Source organism: Sceloporus undulatus, chromosome 8 (genome assembly GCF_019175285.1).
Source record: "Sceloporus undulatus isolate JIND9_A2432 ecotype Alabama chromosome 8, SceUnd_v1.1, whole genome shotgun sequence".
Classification (NCBI taxonomy): Eukaryota; Metazoa; Chordata; class Lepidosauria; order Squamata; family Phrynosomatidae; genus Sceloporus; species Sceloporus undulatus.
Window position 1 is genome coordinate 1,191,509 of NC_056529.1, and position 21,077 is coordinate 1,212,585.

Genomic DNA, 21,077 nt, shown 5'->3' on the forward strand with positions numbered 1-21,077 from the left:
GTGACAGAAGCCAGAAGGAGAAGGTCACAAGGAATGCCAGTGCACTAACAGTCCAGGCAAGATGTAACCTGAGGATGGGGTGCAGAGGTGAAGGGGGGCTACACTTCTTTTGCAGGGGAAGACAGTGCCTACATCTCTCTGTTTGTCTCTCTCAGACCTTCCCAACAGCCCTGTGGCCAGCAGGGCCTCCAAAGCACCACCATCCCAGCCACCCTGCAGCAGTTCCTTGGCTGCGCTTTTCATCCCGCTGGATTCAATTACTCTGAGTAAGCCAGGTGGGTGGGGTCCTTGATGGGGCTGCAGGGCCTCAGTGTCCCCTCCATGGACTCTCACTTGCTCCACGTGTTTCTTCTCCTTCCCAACAGGCGTCATTCCACCCGTCACCGTCTTCGAGTGGGGCGGCCTGAAGGCCATGCTCCACTTCTCCCAGGACCGTGTTCCTAGTCACCCGGCCATCAAGGTGCTGGTGCTCTCCCTGCTTAGCATGTCTCCTCACCCTGTCCTGGGCATCCTCTTCCAGGCTGCTGTGCCCAAGGTGAGAGAGATCCTTGTCCCCAGCCCCAGGGGTGGCTGAAGGGATGCCGGGTGGGACCAAAGCAAAGCCCAGGAGCACAAATGTAATTTCTCCCTGCTTGGACACCTTCCCCTTCAAACCTAAAAAGCCCAGTGCAATTCTAAGCACATCTGCACAGCCATAAGCCATAGAGCAACAGGTTACATCTCCATGAAACAGCTTTCTAAAATGCAAAACACAGCTCAATCCTATGCCATTTGCATACACTCTTATCTCCAACGACAAATTGGAGAAAAGAGCTGAAGAAACAAATTGGCATTTATGTCCCAGGGGCAAAAAGAGTGGCAAATAAATAGCTGGATGACCCTCCTGCTCCAGCCTGCCCCTTGCTGAACTTGTATACCTGAGCTGAGTGAATGACTCTTCCTGTCTTTTCCCTTTTTTGTTTTATGGATGGCAGTCTATGGCCATCAAGCTTCAGCCGGCCACAGGTTCAGAGCTTCCAGCCTTCAACCCTCTTCTGCCCCCAGCAGTGATCTTCCAAGTCTTGCTGCTGAACAACCCTCAAAAGGTATGTCCTGTGTGCGTGTGTGTGTGTGTGCATGTGTGTGCAAAGGGGCTGGCATGCCAATGGGGGGCTCAGTCGGCTCCAGCCACACTCTGGGAGGCCAGGAGTGGAGGTCTTGTGCCCCCATCCTTTATAGGAGGACTTGGTTGGGCTGCAGAGAGCAAGGCCTGCCTGAAAAAGGAGCCGGCATGTGATGTCAGCAGCAATTCAAAAATTAGGCTTATCACCCCGTTCCTTGTGTGCATGCGGAATAGGATCTGGGAACGGTGGCATAGAAATTAAATAAATGACTGAACGAAGGCTGAACAAAATGCAACAGAGAGCAGTGTAAGAGTGTTCATGACCCCCCCTTATACAGCCTGCCTGGGTTGGGTTGCAAGCCACCTTGAGTCCCAATTTGTATGGAAATGTGGAATGACGACAATGATGATGATGGTGGTGGTAATAATAATAATAGGTGACCCCTATTTCCAGTCTTGTGACTCCACTGCGGACTCATAGCCTGATCCCAATGCCTTTCCCCTCAGTTACCCAAGTGGCACAGAAGGTATTGATAGTAAAAGGAATCGCCAGGAGATTCAGGAGTAGAGGAAGCAAGCAGCCCCCTTTCCATCTTCAGCCCTGGGCTCCTGGACAGTCAGCCATGGCACCGTAATCCATCCAGGAATATCAGACCATCTTCCCTTCCCTTCCCTACAGGCTCCTTTGCGGCTGAGATACAGGCTCCTATTCACTCAGAATGGACAGACCCACGACGAACTCGGGGAGGTGACCAGTTTCCCCCATGAAGACCTCTGGCCTTTGAGCTGAAGGGGGCAGTCGGTGGCTGCTTGCCTGGATGCCCACGAACATCGCCTTGGATTGGGCTTGGCCTCCCCTGTGGACTTTGTTCCCAGATGTTCACTCCAGTGTTTTTGACTATGGCTGTGCCTTCTTTCTGTAAAGCAATCGGTGCATTTTGATAAAAACATAACCTTATCTAAAGGTGGTTGGAGTTTATACATGCTGCTGGATGTTTTCCTTGACTGATCCTGAAGAGAGAGCTATGGCATTCTGGGATTTGTAGTTTGCCGTGGCACCAGCACCATGACAGGCGTAATTTTGTGCATGAAACAATGTTTGTGTACACTGAAGTAACAGCATCACTGTCTCAGCCACTCATTTGGACAAAACAACAGCTCCCAGAATTCCATAGCAATGAGCTTGAAAAGCTAAAGCGGTGTCAGGCTGCATTAAACTCTGCTGCAGTTCAATGGACCCTTAAAGGTATAGCAGCCTTTTGGTTGGAGGGGGCGGGGCGAGGGAGCTCCCGGAAGTCTCTAGCAGAGAAGGGCAGAGTGACGCCAGGGGGCGGGGCTTATCGGGAGCCAGTCCCGTGACCAAGATGGCGGCCGCTGTCAGCTGACGAAGAAGACTGAGTGGAGGCAGCAGTGCGCCTGCGCGCAGGTGTCTTCCGGGGGCAGGTAAGGGTCTCTTAAGGGCAGCGATGATGCTGGGACTTGCAGTGGTCCCATAGTGGCTGGAGGATGCTGGGAGTCCTTGTAATTCTCATTCTGCCATCAGAGGGGGCTCTTGAGCTGCATCCACACTGGAGAAATACACCCGGTTTGGCACCGCTTTAACTCTGTCTGGCTCAAGGCTATGGAATTCTGGGAGTTGGAATTTGTTGTGGGTCCAGAGCGGACCCTCACAACAGACTCCAACTCCCAGAATTCCACAGCCTTGAGCCTGGATGCTGAAAGGGAGTGCCAAACTGTTATTTCTCCAGTGTGGATGCCATCATGTTGACTTGGGGGGGATTCTGGGAACTGTAGTAGCCGTTGTGGCCATGCTGATTAGGGGATGCTGGGAGTTATGATGGCCCTGGGCGTTGTGGTAGCTGAAGTCCAGAAGAGTTAACTCTAACTCTCCTGACCATGGTCCAGAGGTCACACTCTCTCAGCCTCAGAGGAAGGCAAAGAAACCTTGCCAAGAAGAGACCTTAATAGACCCTTTAATACAGTCCCTGATGTTGTGGTGACCCCCAACCGTAACATTATTTTAGTCTCGGTTCCTAAGACCATCCGAAATGTGTCTTTTCCGGTGGTCATAGTTGAGAACCGCTGCACCTACACTGGAGAATTAACCCGGTTTGGCCCCGCTTTGTCTGGCTCAAGGGTATGGAATTCTGGGAGTTGGAGTGTGTTGTGGGTCCAGAGCGGAGCCCCACAACACACTCCAACTCCCAGAATTCCATACCCTTGAGCCAGACAACAAGTTAAAGCGCTGCCAAACCGAGTTATTTCTCCAGTGTGAATGCAGCCTAAGAACTGCCCCCTAAGTGTGCTTTGAAATTAAATCAGATTATCCCAAGGGTGTCTTAAGGAACCTGCCTTACCGGGTTCTTGGCGCAGCCTTTCTCAGCCCACTGAGCCATTTTGCTTTTGACGTTCTGCATAATGACATTTCCCATAACGGATTTTTGGACTTGAGTTTTCCTCCTGACTTTGCAGCTGCGTCCGCCTTCACCTCCATCCCTCTTACGTCCTTCTTCCAGGTTCTGTTCCCGCTGTCCTGACTGCCAGAAGGCCGACCATCATGGACTTCTCCAAGTTCCTGGCCGATGACTTTGAGGTGAAGTCCTGGGTGAACGGGGCCTTCCGGTCAGTGCAGCAAGAAGCCCCTGGGAAGGTGGACGCCCATGCAGCCACCTTGGTGATGAAGCTCCAGCTCTTCATCCAAGAGGTCAACAACGCCGTGGAAGGTCAGGCAGGGTCTTCTCATCCAAACATGGACTCCAGGGGTCTTTTTTGCGGAGGGGGCAGGTTTGACTAGCCTGAGACAGAAGTGGCCATATTGGCAGAGCAGACAGCTTAATAGCTTTGTTGCTGCACCAGTACAGGTTGCGTCTTGCTTGTCCAAAATACACCAAAATCATCCACATGGGCAGCTGAGCTACTGACACTTTTGCTTTCAGATGGTTCGGTGTACACAAACATGGTTTCCTGCATAAAATGATTAAAAATACCACATATAAAATTTCCTTCAGGCTATGTGTGTAAGGTGTATATGAAATATAACTGAATTTTGTGTTTAGACTTGAGTCCCATCACCAAGACATTTTTGTATATGTAAATATTAAAAACAAAACAAAACCCAAATACTTCTGGTACCAAGCATTTCCAATGGATGTCTTATGTTGTAATGGTCTGGGACTGCACAGTAAATGCCTAAATCCATTTTTAGCTCAAACTAAAGAACACCCGCTGAGTCATTTTGCCTTGCCTTTCCACAGAGACGAGCCACCAGGCCCTCCAGAGCATGCCCAGGGTCCTGCGAGAGGTGGAGGCCTTGAAGCAGGAGGCTGCCTTCCTGAAGGAGCAAATGGTCCTGCTGAGGGAGGATATTAAGAAGCTGGAGCAGGACACAGCTCAGTCGATGCAGGTACCCAGCCCTCTTTCATGGGCATCGCTAGGAGCTTGGAGGGTGGTGGTGATGTGAAGAGCAGCAGGTATGGCTGTGCCCAAAAGAAGGAAATGTGGGGCCCTTGCACCTGTGGCGGGAAGGAAAGGACTCCAGATGCCTTTCACGCCAGACTGGTGTGGCTCTGTGTCTTCCAGGTCTTAGTCCAGCTGGACCACGTGAAATCCCGGATGCAGCTGGCAGCAGACTCTCTCCAGGAGGCAGACAAGTGGAGCACCCTCAGTGCCGACATTGAAGAGACCTTTAAAACGCAGGTATGGCACCCTATGCCCAAAAGAAGGAAATGTGGGACCCTTGCCCCTTTGCTAAAGACAGAGGGGTGATGGCTGAGATAGATTGGCTGTTTCAGGTGGGGAGTGCGCTCCATCCTTCCATCCGCTGCACCTGCAGCTCTTCAGGTTGGTGCTCTCTGGCAGCGCTCAGATGTCAGCCATTTATTATTATTATTATTATTATTATTATTATTATTATTATTATTATTATGCTTTATTCATATAGTGCTGTAGATTTGCACAGTGCTGTACATACAAACAATAAAATAGATACGAGTAAACCTGCCCCTGGCGTACAATCTCATAAATAGTAGCATAATACATATAAATAATACATAAGAATGCAGGAAAGGGTTCAATGGATTAAAATTAAAAATGTCAAATAGCTGAGATATAGAGATATAACCTGTTGGAAGAGCAATGCAATTGTATCACTAAAAACAAGAGAACAACTAGAAAATGATAACTTTAAAGTGGATTGGTATCTGTATTTTCAGCTAGCAGAAGGATTTAGACTAGACTGTAAAAATACGGAAATTTCTAGAGAAGCAAACGAATTATATAAGATCATAGAAAAAAAGGGAATAAGCAGCTGGTTAATTATTATAAAATCTTAAAGGTAAGAGTGTACAGGTATTAGACACTCCATGATAAAATCGGTGCAAGGTATAGGCGAAACAATAGACATTGAACTCTGGGAACAATCTTGGAAGGACACCAAAAATTTACTTTATGCCACAACTATAAAGAAAACCATACAAAAATGTTGTTCAGATGGCATATGACGCCTGTAAAGATAAACAAGATTTATAAAGCTGAAAATAGTAAATGTTGGAAGTGTGAGAGATTGGAAGGCACCTTCTTCCATGCCTGGTGGGAATGCGATAAAGCTGTTCTGTTTGGGGGGAAAATCCAGAGTTTAATGGTAAATATTTTAAAGGTTGACATCCCGTTGGATCCACATTTGTTCTTGTTAAATATGGTGGCAGTATTGGATGATAAACATGCTCAAGAATCTTTGTGTTTAATTCTATATATGGTAACTTTGGCCAGAATCTTGTACTCTCAGTACTGGAAAAACTCTCAAATACCCTCAGAAAAGGAGTGGTTGGCCAAGTTAAATGAAACTAAGACACTAGATATCTTAACAGCCAGTCTGAAAGATAATGACACAGAGATAATTCAGAAAGACTGGGAATGTCTAGAAATAGTAATATGAATAGGACAACCTGATCTGAGATTTGATCATCTTTATTTATATCGTTCCTAAATCAGCGTTATTTAAGTAAAGGTTCCTCTGCTTATGAGAAATATAAGACTATTAGAAAAAGTTATGTTTCATAGAAAACTTGAAGATGAAGTTTAAGATCTGGAACAAGAATATAAAACTCTTAGAATACACAATGTTCAATAGCAAATTGATTTCCTATTGACGTTTCCGCTTTCCTTTTCCCTTCGGTCTTTGTTCCTTTATCTCATTTAGAAATAAAACAACTTCTGTTAATGATAGACCAAAGCAATAGGTTGGAGATGTTTATTTTACTTAGTATAAAGTTAGAGGGAAATGAGTTAAGCTAAGTAAGCAAAGTGCTATAAGGTCTAATGGAAGTGTATTAAGTTAGCTATATATAACAGCAATTTAGAATTGGTGTTCCGATGTTTTGTTGGTATAAGTATATGTACGTGTATATGGATTTTATGTATTGGATGATGTTGTGTGTTATATTGTATGTGTCTTGTGATATTTTCAATAAAATAGCGAATAATAGTCATGCAATGCCTGGGAACGCTATAGGCTTGGGCATGCTCAGTGTCTGTGACAGTGACTCCGTTTTGGCCTTCTCTTGCCTGCAGGATGTCTTGGTCATCTCAGGCAAGCTGACCAGCATGCAGAACAGCCTGGCTGTGTTAGTGGACACCCCGGACTACTCCGAGAAGTGTGTCCACTTGGAAGCCCTTAAGAACCGGCTGGAGGCCTTGGCAAGCCCACAGATCGTGTCTGCTTTCAGCACTCAGTCTGTTGGTGAGGAGGGAGTCATGGGCCCTGTGATCTTGGCAAGGGGGCACTGGAGGCTTCTGGTGGGGGGAAAAGGACTTCCTTGTGGAGGTCCAGATCCTCCATAGTCCAGCAGCTGTGTTAAGAAACTGCCAGCAGGGGGCATCCCATACCTGAGCCTGGCAACCTGGCTCTGCTCCTATTGGAGCACAGTGGCCGTGCATAGCTGAAGATGTACAAAAAGTCATGTTTTAATCATTATTCTTTCAACCCACTTATCTGTAAAATGTGGAGCGTGGAGTGCCCCATGCCCAAAGCCCCCCAGTAGCAGGAGCAGGATGGGATCAGAGTAGTGTCTCCTTGTCCGTGGCTTTGCCAGCCCAGGGCCAGGACTGTGGGCATTGGTGCTTCCACTTGGGAGGGACAGACCTAGCTGGGTGGATTTCCATGCCCTTTTTCCCAGAGCATTTTGTACCTCTGAACCCCCACAATCTTTTGTGTCTTCCCAGATCAGGCCCGAGTGTTTGTGAAAGTCTTCACAGAAATCGACCGGATGCCACAGCTACTGTCTTACTACTACAAATGCCACAAGGTAACCCCTACTCCCATTGCTTTCTTGTTCCCACTGAAAGAGTTGCTGACAGTTTCTTTAGACCAGAGCTATGGGATGTACGTGGCCTTCTGGGTGGTATTGGATTACAAATGCCCTTATGCATTGATTTTGTTTTCCATGTTACTCTGGAAGAAGAAATTCCCATCCCCTCTACCAGTTCCACACAGTGTCCCTGCAGGCAACCTAAACAATGCCCTGGGCATGACCCCCCTTTTCTGACAGTGGTCTTGGCCGTTTCTCTTGCTCTCAGGTGCAGTTGGTGGCCGTCTGGCAGGACCTGTGCCAGTCCGACCTCCCTTTGGACCGGCAGCTGACAGAGCTCTACGACATGCTTCTTGGGACTTGGCATGCACAGCTCCAGTGGGCCATGCAGGTACAGTTGGTGGGGGCTGCTGGGCAGGGAAGGTCCTGGAGGGAGTTGTGGTCCCACATGCAAGTGGTCACACAGGTGTTAAAGATTTGGCCATACACTAGAGGCCTGCGGGTGGTTGCTCTGGTCCCCGGGGCTGCCCTATCTCCCTCATCTCTTTGAAATGCGTCTGAATTGCTCAGCCGAACAAAAACGGCAGGCTGGTGGTTGCAACATTTCCGTCGACTCCCTTTTCATTTCTGGCCTGGCCAGTCCGTCCCCTCTAGCATTTGGTAAACCAGCCCATGGAGTTAGTCTGGATTTCCTCTCTAAGCAAACTTTCCTTGCAAAATCCTTAGCCATTTCTGTCTCACTAAATAAGAAGAGCTTGAACATAAATTGGGTCCTTCCAGCTAGCAGATGTAGTTTTCCACAAAGATGACACTCATGTCTTCTGTACCTCTATGACCACACTGTGCTCATGTAGAATTTTGATGTGTCAGGCCAATTCAACATCCTGAGAGACCTCTTGTGCAGGTGTGTGCAGATGAGAGGTTTAAACCAAATTCCTGACTCTGAGGGCAAGAGAGAGGTGGTTGAAAACACGGGGAATTCTGCAGCCAGACGGGTTGGATTTCAGACTGACTTTTCCGTAGAACTCCCTGGTAGAGCCAGAATAACTGAGGCAGGTTTATTTTCAACCACAAAACTGATGCTTTGAAAAGCAGAGTGTAGATACTTCTAAAGCTGAGTATAAGCAGCTCAGACAGCATTTAATTGTGAGGCAGGCGGTGAACTTACATTCAGCCAAGGAGCATGATATAAATTTGAAGAGTCTGGGAGAGGCCATTGGCCTTCATCATGTTTTGGACTGGATCACCTGCAGTTAGTGTCCTACAGCCCCCCCCCCCCCAATTTCTGGACAACTCAACAGTTGCACACTTTGAGCCATTGTTATAAATTTTACAGGCCTTTGCATTGGAAGAGCCAGAGAGTGTCTAAGGGCCAGTTGCTTTGCTTTAAGAACATCTGTTCAGGTGCCCTTGCACCTCTGCACTTGGTTGTACCCTATGGCCCGCTTCTTGAATCTTGAGTGCATCCAAGTGCAATCCTTTGGGCCCAGATTCTTTCCGCAGAGAGACAGATTGTAGAGAAACAGAGCAGATATGAACCATTGGAGGGGCTTGTGAGATGCCCCTGAAGGTTGTCTCTGGGGGTTTCTGCTTGGATACAGGCCCTGGATTAATTCCTGTGGTGGTGCCTACCGCTGCACACCTGTTCAGTATAACCCTAAATCTGCCACAGCATTAGAAAAGACCTGGAGTGCCCCATTGGCATCTTCAAGGCAAAACTGGTTTCTTGTAGCAGGCGTTTTTGTCGCCAGCTGCCAACTTCATCAGATTAGGTTGATGGAGGCTTTCACCCATGAAGGGGAAAGGCTGATCTTTATCTCTGGCAACCGCTGGAAGTTCACTCTACGGCAAGGAGCCTGGAATGAGTTCCCTGCTCAGCTCCCCAAACGTGATAATCTTGGACAATTTTCCTATGAAATCGACTCGCTGTCTTACTGCCTCTTGGGTGTCTCCACTGAGGTTCCATGTGGATTCTGCCCCAGATTTGATTTTTACCCATTCAGGGACATGACTCTGAATCAGATGTGATCAGGCACAGTCAAGTCCTCAGCATGCTTGGGACTTGGTAAATATTTGCCTTCTGTGAGAAGCTCAGATGAATAAAAATAATGCATCAGCCAACTTAAATAATGGTTCTTGTAATCTTCTGCTAAATCCTCAATGAATATGGGATATGTAAGCAGCAGGCCATTTTAACAGCTAAGCTGCTAAAGGCCATAAAAGTGACAGAAGAAATCAGTCATCACCCACTTCTCTTTCTTCTTGATCCCTGTGTGTTCTTCCCCTTTGTTTCCCTAACTGTTTGCTTTCTTCCTGCAGATGCCCGGCAGGATCCTTTGCCCACCCCTCCTCTTGCAGGCCTGATGGGGGACTCCCAGGTGTTTTTTTTTTTTGGGCTATCTCTCTCTCTCAGACCCCCAAAAGTGCAGGGCCTCCTATTCTATAACGGCCTCTTTGGGGTTGATTGAGTTGTGAGAAGCATTGTCAAGATTATAAAGAAAGATAAGGGATTTCGAAGCTTTAATGAGAATCGGTCACCCTTTGGAATTTCTCTGCTTTGTTGGTGTTTGGCTGAACACTTTCTCCAATTAGGAAAGCCTGTGGGACTCTGGCTCTGCAATGAGACCATTCAGAAATATTTTTGTTGCTGTAATATTTGTCATCTAGTCAGCTTTGACTTGTGATGACCTTCTGAATGAGAGACCTCCAAGACCCCCTTAGCTCAGGTCTTGCAGACTCAAAGAAGGAGCTGTGGCTTCCTTGATTGGGTCCACTCACTTGTCACACAGTTCTCCTTCTATCTTCCAACTAACTAAGCATTAATATATTTTCTAATCATTCATGTTGCCTCATGATATGTTCCAAGTACGACAGCCTCATTGAGTCAGCTTGGCTTCTAGGGAGAGTTTGTGCCTGATTTCCTCTTGATCCCATTCTTTTATTCTCTTAGGAGTCCATGGTACAGTATCTGCAAAACTCTCCTCCAGCATCACAGTTTGAAATGTGTTGATATTTACTGTCCAGCTTTCACAATCATACTTAGAGATCTAAAATACTGTGTCTAAGATGGTTCTGATTGGCATTCAAAGATATATCTTTACATTTGAGGATCCTTCATAGCTGCCCTTCCAAGTCTTAGTCATCTTCTGATTTCTTGATTACAGTCTCAATTTTGATTGAGTCAAGGTATGGGAAACCTTTAACTGTTTCTGTGTCTTCATTGCCCGCTTTAAAGTTATGTAAATTGTCTGTGGGCATTCTTTTCTTTTGTTAATACTGTATTCAGAAACATTTGGTTCTATATATTTCTCAGGATGTGATAACCATTCCCAGTTCAAAACAAGTTGGCCTTGAGTCCAGGTGGAGCCATAGAGTAACTTGTGGATGTTGTTCCTACCCAGCGCAGCACCTGTAGGCACACCAGCCTTATTGTTCACACATAAGGAAATGTTATGCGCCCAGCCGCTTGAGCATTGCACAGTGTTATTATCTGCATGGGTTAATCCCAGAAGGAATTTCCTTCTCTCCCATGGGCCACCTCAGTGACATTTTGATTCATTTACTCAAAGACTTGAACCACAGATGCTGGGATGGGCCCCAGATTTTTACAGGCTCTCCACAGACAACAAAATGCTTTAGGCAGCTGAGATTCAAGGATACCTTTTTGACCAGTGCTAATTCTAGTTGGAAGTTAGGAAGCGCTGCTGTCTTTCTGCACAGTCATACAGTTTGTAGCAGGAGAAAGCAAACAAGTGTAACCATTTTTCATCTATAAACCTTCTCTGGCTTCCTCTTGCTTTGAACCAATCCAAGGCCACCAGCTCCAAAGGTCATCATGAAGCTTGGTCCAGTTTATGGCTTCCAATAAATGGCAGGTTTTGCACTTGCCACACGCTCACCCAGCATCCTCCTTTAGCCTCCCCTCCCTCATAAAATCTTCCCTTCACATTCATTTCTGTCTTTCTGCAACCAGAACAGCTGGAGGTGGTCATGGAGGCCCCCAGCATGAGATATAGGCACTCTGCTGTGAACCCATTCTTTGGGTTTTCTGATCAGCTGACTTCCCTTCTCAAACAAAAACTTCCCTGGCTGCTTTTGAAAGGTAAAGACCATTCCCCAAATGCTTCGTGAGCCCTCCGCTTGCTTCTCTAGGGTTTTGTCCAGTCCTTCTTACACTTTGGCCTTCCATATGTCAACTCCCAGAATTCCTGACTGTTGGCTGTCCTGGCTGGGACTTTTGGATGTTGAAGTCCCTAATGTCCCTAACATCTCTTAACACACACAACTAGCAGCATTTTCGAACCAGGCTGAGAGCCAGTGTGATGTTGTAGTTTGAACACTACAGTACAACTGGAGACCAGGGCTCAAATTCCTTCTTGGCCAGGGAAGCCCACTGGGTGACATTAGGCAAGTCACACTGTTTCAGAGAAAAGCAAGAGCAAGCCCCTTCTGAACAAATCATGAGATTGTTGGCACACATAGAATCATAGAATAATAGAGTTGGAAGAGACCTCAAGGGCCATCCAGTCCAACCCCCTGCTATGCAGGAAATCCAAATCAAAGCATCCCTGACAGATGGCCATGCAGCCTTTGTTTTGTCCATCTGCAGGTTTTCAGGAACCCCCACCAGGTTGTGACGGTGCTGCTGCTCCAGGTTCTGGGGGCCCTGGTGCCTTCCCTGCCTGCCTGCCTCACCACTTCCATGGAGCGCATTGGCCCCGAAGGCAAGTTGGCCCACCTGCTGGGGCTTCGGGAGACCACTGCCTACTTTGCCCGGGGCCTGGAGGCTGCCATGCTGCCCAGCCTGAGTAAGTGCCCACCCCTTGGCCAGGAGGTTTCCTCTCTCATGCCTTGCAGGCTGGCAGGATTGCCCTTAAGGAAGTGCCCCTGGGGCATGCATTTCTTTTAATTCGCCTTGTACATGGGAAAAACATTGTTTTCCCTTTCCCTTCACAGGAAAGCCATTTGTTAACCTTGCACTGATGGTATTTATTGGTTACATAACATTTGTACCAAACTTTGTTTAACTTGCCTGAGCATTGTTGACACAGTTCTTAGGGTGTTTGCTGAAGTGAACATTATGGAGTCTATCTTGAGTAAACACCATTTAGCACTTTTTGCTGCTTAGACATGCTGCTTGGATCCCAGTCCCTCTTTCCCATTCAGTCCCATGGGAGGAGGGGGCAGAACTGCCTTTGGAGGAGCATCTTTGAGTGGCCTAAGGCTTCCTGTGCTGAGTCGGGCAGGGAGAGAACTTTCCTTGGGTGGGATCCAACCATTCGGTTTCCCCATATGACTGTGACCCCCTCCCATTGCCACTGTTGTTGGGCAGGTTGCTAGCTCTTTAATGCCTCTCTTCTAATTTTCAAAGGTTGACCTGCTTCTCCTAAAGCTTAATATCTATCAAAAAGAGCTTTGGGTTGGATTTGAGCCAGAACTGGAGGATTCCCAGAGACCGGAGTTAAAATCCTTACCTGGCCATGGGAATCCCCACACTTTGGGTCATACAAAAGGGAATTAACAAACCAGAAGGAACCAAAATGATGTAGTGGCTTGAGTGCTGGACTAGGATTCTGGTAGACCAGGGTTCAGTTAATCGCTCAGCAGTGGAAACCCTGTTCACTGGGTGACCCTAGGCAAGTTGCACTCTCTCAGCCTCCACGGAAGTCAGTGGTGGCAAACCTCTTTTGAATAAACCTTGACAAGAAAATGTGAAGATAGGGTTGCCTAAGGTCAGGCCCATAACTAGAGGAACAACAGGTATTGACTTTGCAGTCATTGTGGCACATCCATTTGTTTGTGTTCTTGGGAACAAAAGAGTTGGGCAGACAGAGGGGTAACCTCTGAAGCCCCTGCCCAGGTGTGATCCTTTCTTTTTGGACTTTCAGAGGAGTGTAACTTGGTGAAGGTGGCGGAGCTGGTGGAAGCCACTTACGGCCCCTACAAGCCCTTCCAGCTGCAGTACGGAGACCTGGAGGAAGAGAATCTCCTCATCCAGATGAGCGTCATCCCACTGGTAAACAGAAGCCCCTTCCCTACTTTCCCACTGGTCCCATCCATCTTTTTTTCACTTTTCACAAAGTGGTGTGCTAGGGTAGCTCTCATTAGAGTTGTGAAGTCAGAATGGATGGAGATCTTCAGCTGAGTCCACAACCCAGGCCCCCTGATCTTCAGAGGTGAGGTGGGTCACTTCTAGGGAGGAAGGGAGGGAGGGAGACCTTCTTGGTGGATGCACCTTATCCACTGAACCCATGTCTGCTGGTCAGAATCAAATGCTGGCTCTCATTTGCCTTCAGGAGCTAGGCCCTGGCCATCGTGCCTGTTTGCCCAAACCTCCCTGAGGATGTGATTGTAGATTATGTGTCTCCCCAGGAGCACGGAGAGGTCATCGACTGCGTCCAGGAGCTGAGCCACTCAGTGAACAAGCTCTTTGGCCTGGCCTCAGGGGCCGTGGACAACTGCCTCAAGCTGACGGACGGACTTGGTGTGAGTGGCCTCCTCAAGGCCTTGCGGTCCCTCTTCAGCAAGTGAGTTCTTTGGCCACTGGCCAGGCAGACCAGGGCCGCCCTCCCAGTACCCCGGGACTGGCAAGGCTTGTGTATATTTTGTGATTCTTCACAAGCCCAAGACCCTCCCTGTCCACAAGGATGGGGTCGTGGGCAGAGAATTTGGCTTTCCAGTGAGGACAGATTGTAAGGGCTGCTGTAAGGCAAAGAGCCTGTGCCAGTCGGCTCAGTTTAGATAAATGTGTTCAAGCTGCAGAACTTTGCTTTTTTGTTAAGAGTTGCTTTTCTGGCGGGGGGGGGGGGGGTTCTGTTGAGGCAGAGGATGTACAGGGCTGGTATTGCAAGGGGAGTTAGCTTCCTGCAGCCTTGGCCCCTCTTCCTCTCCTTCCCCCACCCAATTTGTGGTAACTGCCCTACCTGGCAACCCTGCTCTGCATGGGCTGTTGCCATTTCTTTCTCTTTCTGCAGATACGTCTCAGACTTCAGCAACGCCCTGCAGTCCATCCGGAAGAAATGTCAGTTGGATGAGATCCCTTCAGATTCATTCTTCCAGGAAGATTGGAGTGCTTTCCAGACAGCAGTTCGGTGAGGAGTGGGGGGACTGACTTCCTCCAAGCATACCTTGATATATTATTGCTTAGCATGAGTTGGTCCATGTGTTGAAAGCACACCTAGTCCATGACTTCTCTTCACTATCTACCTATTGGCCTCTTTCTCTGCCCTGTGCCCCCTGCCTGGATTAACCTAAGCAGCCCAGAGCCCTCCTCCAATCCCCACAGTATGCATCTCAAGCAGAGACCTGATGCATGGCTGAAAGCATTTTTTGAGCAAGTAGTTGCTGATAAGCAAGCAAGCCAAGTTGCCTGCTGCAAGGAAGTCAGAATCTTAAACTTGGTGCAAAGTCCATTGCTTCAGTCCTAGGGAAAGTCTTGGGGAGACCACACCTCATCCAGCACATTTCTTTTCTGGGTGGGATTGGGGTTCTCTCTCCATTATAGTCCTTTTGGGGCCTTGTGAATGTAGTGATTGTCACGGCTGCCTTCTCCCCCCCCCCCCCCCCCCGCCTCACCCTCAGAATCATCGGGACCTGTGGGGAGCTCCTGCGCCAGTGTGGAGACTTTGAGCAGCAGCTGGCAAACAGGTGGGACTCGCTCTGGAAAGCTGAGGGAGGGAGGGAGGGAGGGAGGCTTCAGAGAGCAGGCAGGGGGCATTGTGGTCCATGTGGTGGCCATTATGAAGCCCAGGCAGGGCTAAGGGGACATCCTGAAGCCAGTGGCCACAAGTACAGGGCCAGTCCCTGGCACATTAGAAGGCAGGGACATAGGAACAACTGAGGAGCCCTACTTGAAGCCACTTTACTACAGAGGAAGGGGGTGTGCAGTTGAGGACTCTTCTCCAGCCGCTATTCCTTGGTGCCAATGCCATTTGTGTCCCTGGGCCCTTTACAGGATCCTCTCTGCAGCAGGGAAGTACCTCTCGGACTCCTACAGCCCCTGCAGCCTGAGTGGGCTCCAGGAATCCCCCTCGGAGAAGCCGAGTCCCCTCAAGAACCCCTGGCAGGAGCACAATTACCTCCAGCAGGAGAGCCCGGCCGAGTACGCTGCCCTCCTGGAGATGCTCTACACTCTCAAGGTGGGGCAGGGCTGGAGGCTGGGGTGGGGTGGGTTGCTGGACCAAGGCCCCTCTCCCTTTGAACCCTCCTGGCTGGCTGGGTCGGATGGAGCAGCTGAGGAGCCCAATCCCCTTCTGGCTCTCTGGGTTGCACCAAAAGGGCCTTTTAAATTAGATGCACATGTGCTGCTTAACTGGCAGGACAGAAGGATCTCTCCCTGGGTGAATACTGCTGCTTTGTTAGATCTTGGGGCAGTAAGTTCCACTGCTTCCCTATGAGCTATTGAAAATTCAAAATGCTGAAGTGCATGATTAAAAAGATTATCAAAAAAAGAGAGCCCACACAACAATGTGCAGCAAAAACATTTAAAACAAAGGCAAAGACAGAAAGGAAAATTCAGACTGTGACTGAAATACCCCCTGTGGCCACCTTCAGGAGAAAGGGACCAGCCATAACCTGCTGTCAGCGTCACGCTCGGCCCTCGCACGTCTCAACCAAGTGACCCACCAGCTGGCCTTTGACTCCGTTTTCCTTCGCATCAAGCAACAGCTCTTGTTGGTCGCCAAGATGGAGGTGGGCAAATCCCCCGTGAAGCAGCCATGACCACTCAGTCCCCACCTGGGTCGGGAGAAGTGGGGAACAAATAGGCCTCCCCAAATAGAGGCCTGTTTTGGGAGTAGGGAGAGAGGGGATCCCCTGGTAGTTCCACTTCTCTTGGCCACCATCTTTTCCTTCTGCTTCTTTTGAACCAGGGCTGGAGTACAGGAGGCAACGGGGAAATGCTCACGGATGACTTGCCCAACTTCAGCCTCACCCCCCTGGAATATATCAGCAATGTGAGAGAAGTTGGTGTGTGGTGTGTGTGTTCATGTGTAAAATATAAAGACCACCAGTATGACTGCTGCCTGGAGGACCCATCTTGCTCCTCTGGGAAGAAAGGCAGAGTGGCCTTTGGGAGAATCTGTTCCCTGGTCCAGCTGGCCGGGCAAGTGTAACCCTCACCAGGGTCCTCCCTCTGTGACCGTGCGCAGGGGCCTGGACCACATCTTGGGAGACCTTGTCCTATGCCAGGAGGGTCTGTGTCTGCTCTCTGGATCAGGGGTTCTGCACAGGTGCAGGGGTAAATAGCACAGTAAGTGAGTGTGCTCCTTGGCTCCTTTGTGACTGGGGGTGCCTCTTGTTTCTGGCATGGGAAAGGTTTGGCTGATCAGGTCCGGTCTGATCCAGGTGGAGTCCCAAACCTCTCCAGTTGAGCGACTGGGAAAGAGATTTCCTGGCCTGAGAGAAATGGGATGAAGGGGCTTCACTGGAGAATGACATTCCTAGGCTAGAGGGACCGTGACTCTAGCCTGGCATAAGGCCACTCCCTCGTCCTCCTGTGTTTTTGAGGGTGACATGGAGCTTCATAAGACACCCAGGGGAAGGATTTCATTAGGAGATAAAGCCAAGAATTGGAAAATCCCCATGGAGGATATGAGGCCCAAAACAGTCTATAGAAACTAGTGACTAAGGGGAGAGGACATAAGGCATGAAAACTGGAGTGGGGCTATAACTCAGTATGGGAGCTGGGCTTCAGCAGCTGGGCTCTGCCCCAGAGCCTAGCCTATAGGTCACCCCAGAGCCATTGCAGCCTTGTTTTGGGGTTGCCAAGACAGGGCCTCCCAAGTTAAAGGAGGTGCCTAGAATAACAGAAGTAGTGCAGATTGTGTGGAGGGGCAGTTATTCCCCATGTTGCTGCCTTGTCCTGTCCCAGAAGGAAATTCTTCTGCTTGTTTCCAGATTGGCCAGTACCTTCTCTCCCTGCCTCTTCATCTGGAGCCCTTTGTGACCCAGGAGGACTCTGCGCTGGAGCTGGCCCTGCATGCTGGGAAACTCCCCTTCCCTCCTGAGCAAGGTGCGTAGAGTAACTCCTGGGACCTCCGAGGAGGGTCCTTTTCTGCTGCTCTTCCAACTTCCAGCATCCCTCCTCCCAAACCGAACCTAAGGGGGAAGCCTATGAGGGAGACCTATGTGCGATCCCTCATCACCTTCTGCGGGGCCTGGCCACCCCTTTCCTCCTTGTGGTGTTTTAACAGGAGACTCTATTTAACAGTCTTTTAAACTTTTCATCATTGATTTTAGCTGTACTTTGTTTTAATTTATGCTGTGGGCCAACTTGGGTCCATTGTTGGGAGGAAGGAGGGATATGTTTGCAAGTGAGGTAGCATTGCCTTGAGTTTTCCCCATCGTGAGTCTCTTTCCTCTTAGATCTTTGGGGGCTGATATAGTGACCAAATGGCCCAGCCCAGGACTCCTCATTTCATGGGTTGCAAAGATCTTTGGGGGTCTGCTGTCTTCTGGGGGGGGGCATATGTGGAGAATGTCTTATCCCACTTTTGTTATCCATGGGGTGCTGGCCGTGTCCCAGTCCATGTGCTGTTCTAATCCCCTCCTGGCACCAAGACTCTGCACAATGGCAGCAGTGTGTGTATGTGCATGTGCATCTTGGGTTTTGCAGCCAACAACCTGTACCAGATCGATCTGGGAAGGAAAGATAGGGTTGCCACTGGAGACAAAGAGATGGGAGGGCAGAGAAGCCATTTTCTTCTCTGAGGTTCAGGTAGCATATCTCTCACGCAGGTGTACTTCTCCTCCCCCTCAGGTGATGAGCTTCCGGAGTTGGACAACATGGCCGACTACTGGCTGGGCTCCTTGGCCAGGGCCACCATGCAGACCTACTGTGAGGTTATCCTTCAGATCCCGGAGCTCACTCTACATTCCACTAAGCAGCTGGCCACAGATATTGGTGAGTGGGGGTGGGGGGGATTTCTGCTTCAGTCAGGCCACAAATGCTGTCCTCACCCTGCTCCTACCAGTAGGACAGTTGGGGGGGGGGGGGTTCCTTGGGGGTCCCATAAGGGCTGCTCTTGCCAGGGACAGGATTCTGGCTGTTCACCCGGCCTGGGGACCCTGCCTCCTTTCTTGCAGTGTGAGGGTCTTGGAGCTAAGGTGAACCCCAAGCCCCACTAGGTCCCATCTCCCCTGGGCTAGTGGGCCGCCTGGTTGGGCTTCCTCCAGAGATGGTCATCTGTGCTCTTGCAGACTACTTGGCCAATGTGATGGATGCTCTGGGCCTTCAGCCTTCCAAGGCCCTCCAGAACACTGTCACCCTCCTCAAGACCAAACCAGAAGACTACAAGCAGGTGTCCAAGAACTTTCCCCGGCGTCTGGCCAGCATTATCGCAGCCATGAGGGGCCTGGACTATTGAAGTGGCCTGGATATCTGTCCTGAAGTATGGGGTCCCAGGTGGGTGCCTTGAGACAGAGTTGTCTAGAGCACGGGGACTCCATTGTCTGTGCCTGGAGCCCCCTCCCCCCACACACATTGCAGGGTTGTTGTGCTCCTGCCAGGAGCTGGCCTGCAGAGGAACTCAGATGCAGTGCCTCCACAGGTTGTTGAGGGCACACAGAAGAGGTTCTTTGTACATGACTCATCTTGTGATTTGAATAAATTACTAAGATTTGTAAGTTACTCAGCTAGCTCCATAACAGTGCAACTATCAATTGCTTGGGGTGGGGGGCATTTGCACAAAGGGCTGGCAGTCTATGTGATGGCCTCAGTTTTACAGGGTGGGGCCCGCCATTAAGCTGGCCACTTTGGTGCTAGTGCCAAAATTGGTTGCAGGGGGAAATTGGGGTGCAGGGCAGAAGGATTTAGAAGGGGGGCTCTTGATGAATAGGGAGGTACAGACCCCCCCACTTCCTTTTGTTCCTCTCCCTCTCCCTGTGATCATCCAGTTGCATTTGGAAATCATTTAAATGGGGAGGGGGCCATGGCTCTTTTCTAGCAAAGAAAGATGAATCTGTAGGGCAGCTGAGCCACGGCAGGCCTCCTCCCTCCCTCCCTCGGCTGCCTGCTTGTGATGCCGGAGGAACAGGCTGCTTGGTGTGCGCCAGTTATGGCGAGGCATTGCGTGCGCCAGGGATGCTTTGTGGGCGCCTCTTGCTCAAGGCTGTCCTCGCAGAGCAGGCAGGACTGCCACCCTGTTCTGCTTCAGCAAGGAAACCAGTTTGGTGGGTTGCAGTAATGAGATTAATGTTCTCAGCCCTGAGAGGCTCTGGATGGGACTCACTCCTTTTTTCCAGGGAAGGAACCCAGATGCCTCCCCCCTCATGTCTCTTGGTCCTGCACCTGTGGTGGTGCTCCTTTCCCCTCCAACGATGAGGCTGGCATTGCTTGCCCTGGCCAGGCATTGCTCTGGGTGAAGGGCCCGAGGTGGGTAGGAGAGCAAAGGGCCCCCTGCAGCACCCGGGACCCTTCCTGCCACCTCCTCTACTTACCTTGCTTCCATCGAGTGAAGGGGGAGGCCTGGGCAGTCCTGCTCTTGCCCCAAGTGTGCATGAACTCAGGAGGGGAGAGGGAATGGTGTGGGACCCAGAGCCCTTTCCTCCTTCCCGGCTGCCTTGTGCCCAGTGGGAGGAGGGCCTTTTCTGGCTCCCCCTGATCCAGTGCCCACAGTCCCAGGCTGAGGGGTGATACCCCTCAGAGAAGGGGCTGCCACTGGTCAGCCACAGACTTTCCCTCCTGGCCCTGGCTGGCTGAGGCACAGCTTGTTTGCCTTCCCAGTCAAACAGGACCGGCCCCTTTCTATGGCCTGGGAAAAGTCAGCATTGGTCCAAGAGAGGCTGCCCAGACTGGATCTGGCTGCCCTGGGCTGGTGGCCTGGCCGGGTATTCCTGGTCCTCCCCAAGGATGTGCCAATGTTTATGGGCTTTCACATCGCCCTGGGCTCTCCATCTGCCCAAGGGAGCTGAAGAAGGCCTGCTGTCCCTGGAAGAGGGGGCTTCAGCCCAAGCCTGGTCCAGCCAGAGAGAGAAAGGGGAGCCCCCACCCCACTTCCATAGAAGCCAGAATGTTTCTCTTATCCTCTGACCCTCCAGAGAGACTGCACCTTCCTCATCCCTGCCTTTGGGCCATGGCAGCTTAATGTGGGAGTTAGGATCCCAACAGCAGCTGGAGGGCCCTGGGGCCATACCTTGTTCTTGACTCCCTAGGAGAGAAGAAGCTGGCTGATGCTGGCGGCGTAGGGGATTAGGGTCTTGCTTTCCCTGCCATTTTGCGTGACGCTTTGCCACCCACCCAGTGAAATATTACTTTGCCCCAAAATAGCCCCTTCAGACAGTGGGATTGCTGCAGGCAATGACACTTGGGGCAGGGGAGAGGAAGGGCTTCAGGGCCAGGGAGTCGTATCTCTGGCGCTGAGGGAGAGCATTTTGCTTGCCCCCCATTTGTACAGATTGTGCCAACACATTTTCCCAGGAAACAAGAGGCTGCTCTGTGCCCTGGCAAAGGGGGACACAAAGAGGAAAGGGTATTTTGGAGCTGCCTATCCATAGGTCTTATGGGGAGGATGGAGAGGGCAGGCAGAGCCCCTTGGATAACCCATGTGTTCCAGAGCCCCCTTCCAGAGCAACTGTGAGGGGGCAGCGATGCTGAGTGGAGCCCTTCTCCACCCAAATGCCATGTAGACGCCTCGGGAGGAGGCAAGGAGCCAACTCAACCTGCAGGCCAA

At 50.1% G+C, this 21,077-nt stretch overlaps 2 protein-coding genes across 10 annotated transcripts in view; both read left to right on the top strand.

Annotated features, from left to right (window-relative positions):
* Nucleotides 1-2,066, top strand: part of GGA2 (golgi associated, gamma adaptin ear containing, ARF binding protein 2) — a 9,393-nt gene extending 7,327 nt beyond the window's left edge. For all 7 annotated transcript variants that reach the window (XM_042438092.1, XM_042438096.1, XM_042438094.1 and 4 more), the window contains 4 exons: nt 156-266; nt 366-535; nt 975-1,085; nt 1,782-2,066. In XM_042438092.1, the coding sequence (XP_042294026.1) occupies nt 156-266; nt 366-535; nt 975-1,085; nt 1,782-1,892 (503 nt within the window). In that variant the 3' untranslated portion in view covers nt 1,893-2,066. The remainder of the gene's footprint in view (nt 1-155; nt 267-365; nt 536-974; nt 1,086-1,781) is intronic.
* Nucleotides 2,067-2,395: 329 nt separating this feature from the next.
* COG7 (component of oligomeric golgi complex 7) lies at nt 2,396-19,037 on the top strand. Of its 3 annotated transcripts, none has more exons than XM_042438089.1 (18): nt 2,396-2,545; nt 3,619-3,825; nt 4,357-4,505; nt 4,682-4,798; nt 6,671-6,839; nt 7,322-7,404; nt 7,676-7,798; nt 12,017-12,215; nt 13,296-13,423; nt 13,780-13,934; nt 14,382-14,498; nt 14,989-15,054; nt 15,362-15,545; nt 15,961-16,098; nt 16,278-16,361; nt 17,305-17,419; nt 18,167-18,310; nt 18,607-19,037. In XM_042438089.1, exons 2-18 carry the CDS (start codon nt 3,660-3,662, stop codon nt 18,771-18,773), a joined length of 2,304 nt encoding a protein of 767 aa, XP_042294023.1. In that variant the 5' UTR covers nt 2,396-2,545; nt 3,619-3,659; the 3' UTR covers nt 18,774-19,037. The 3 variants fall into 3 exon arrangements, with proteins under 3 accessions (XP_042294023.1, XP_042294025.1, XP_042294024.1); XM_042438091.1 differs by having other exon boundaries at nt 13,783-13,934; XM_042438090.1 differs by having other exon boundaries at nt 2,538-2,623.
* The last annotated feature ends 2,040 nt before the right edge of the window (nt 19,038-21,077 follow it).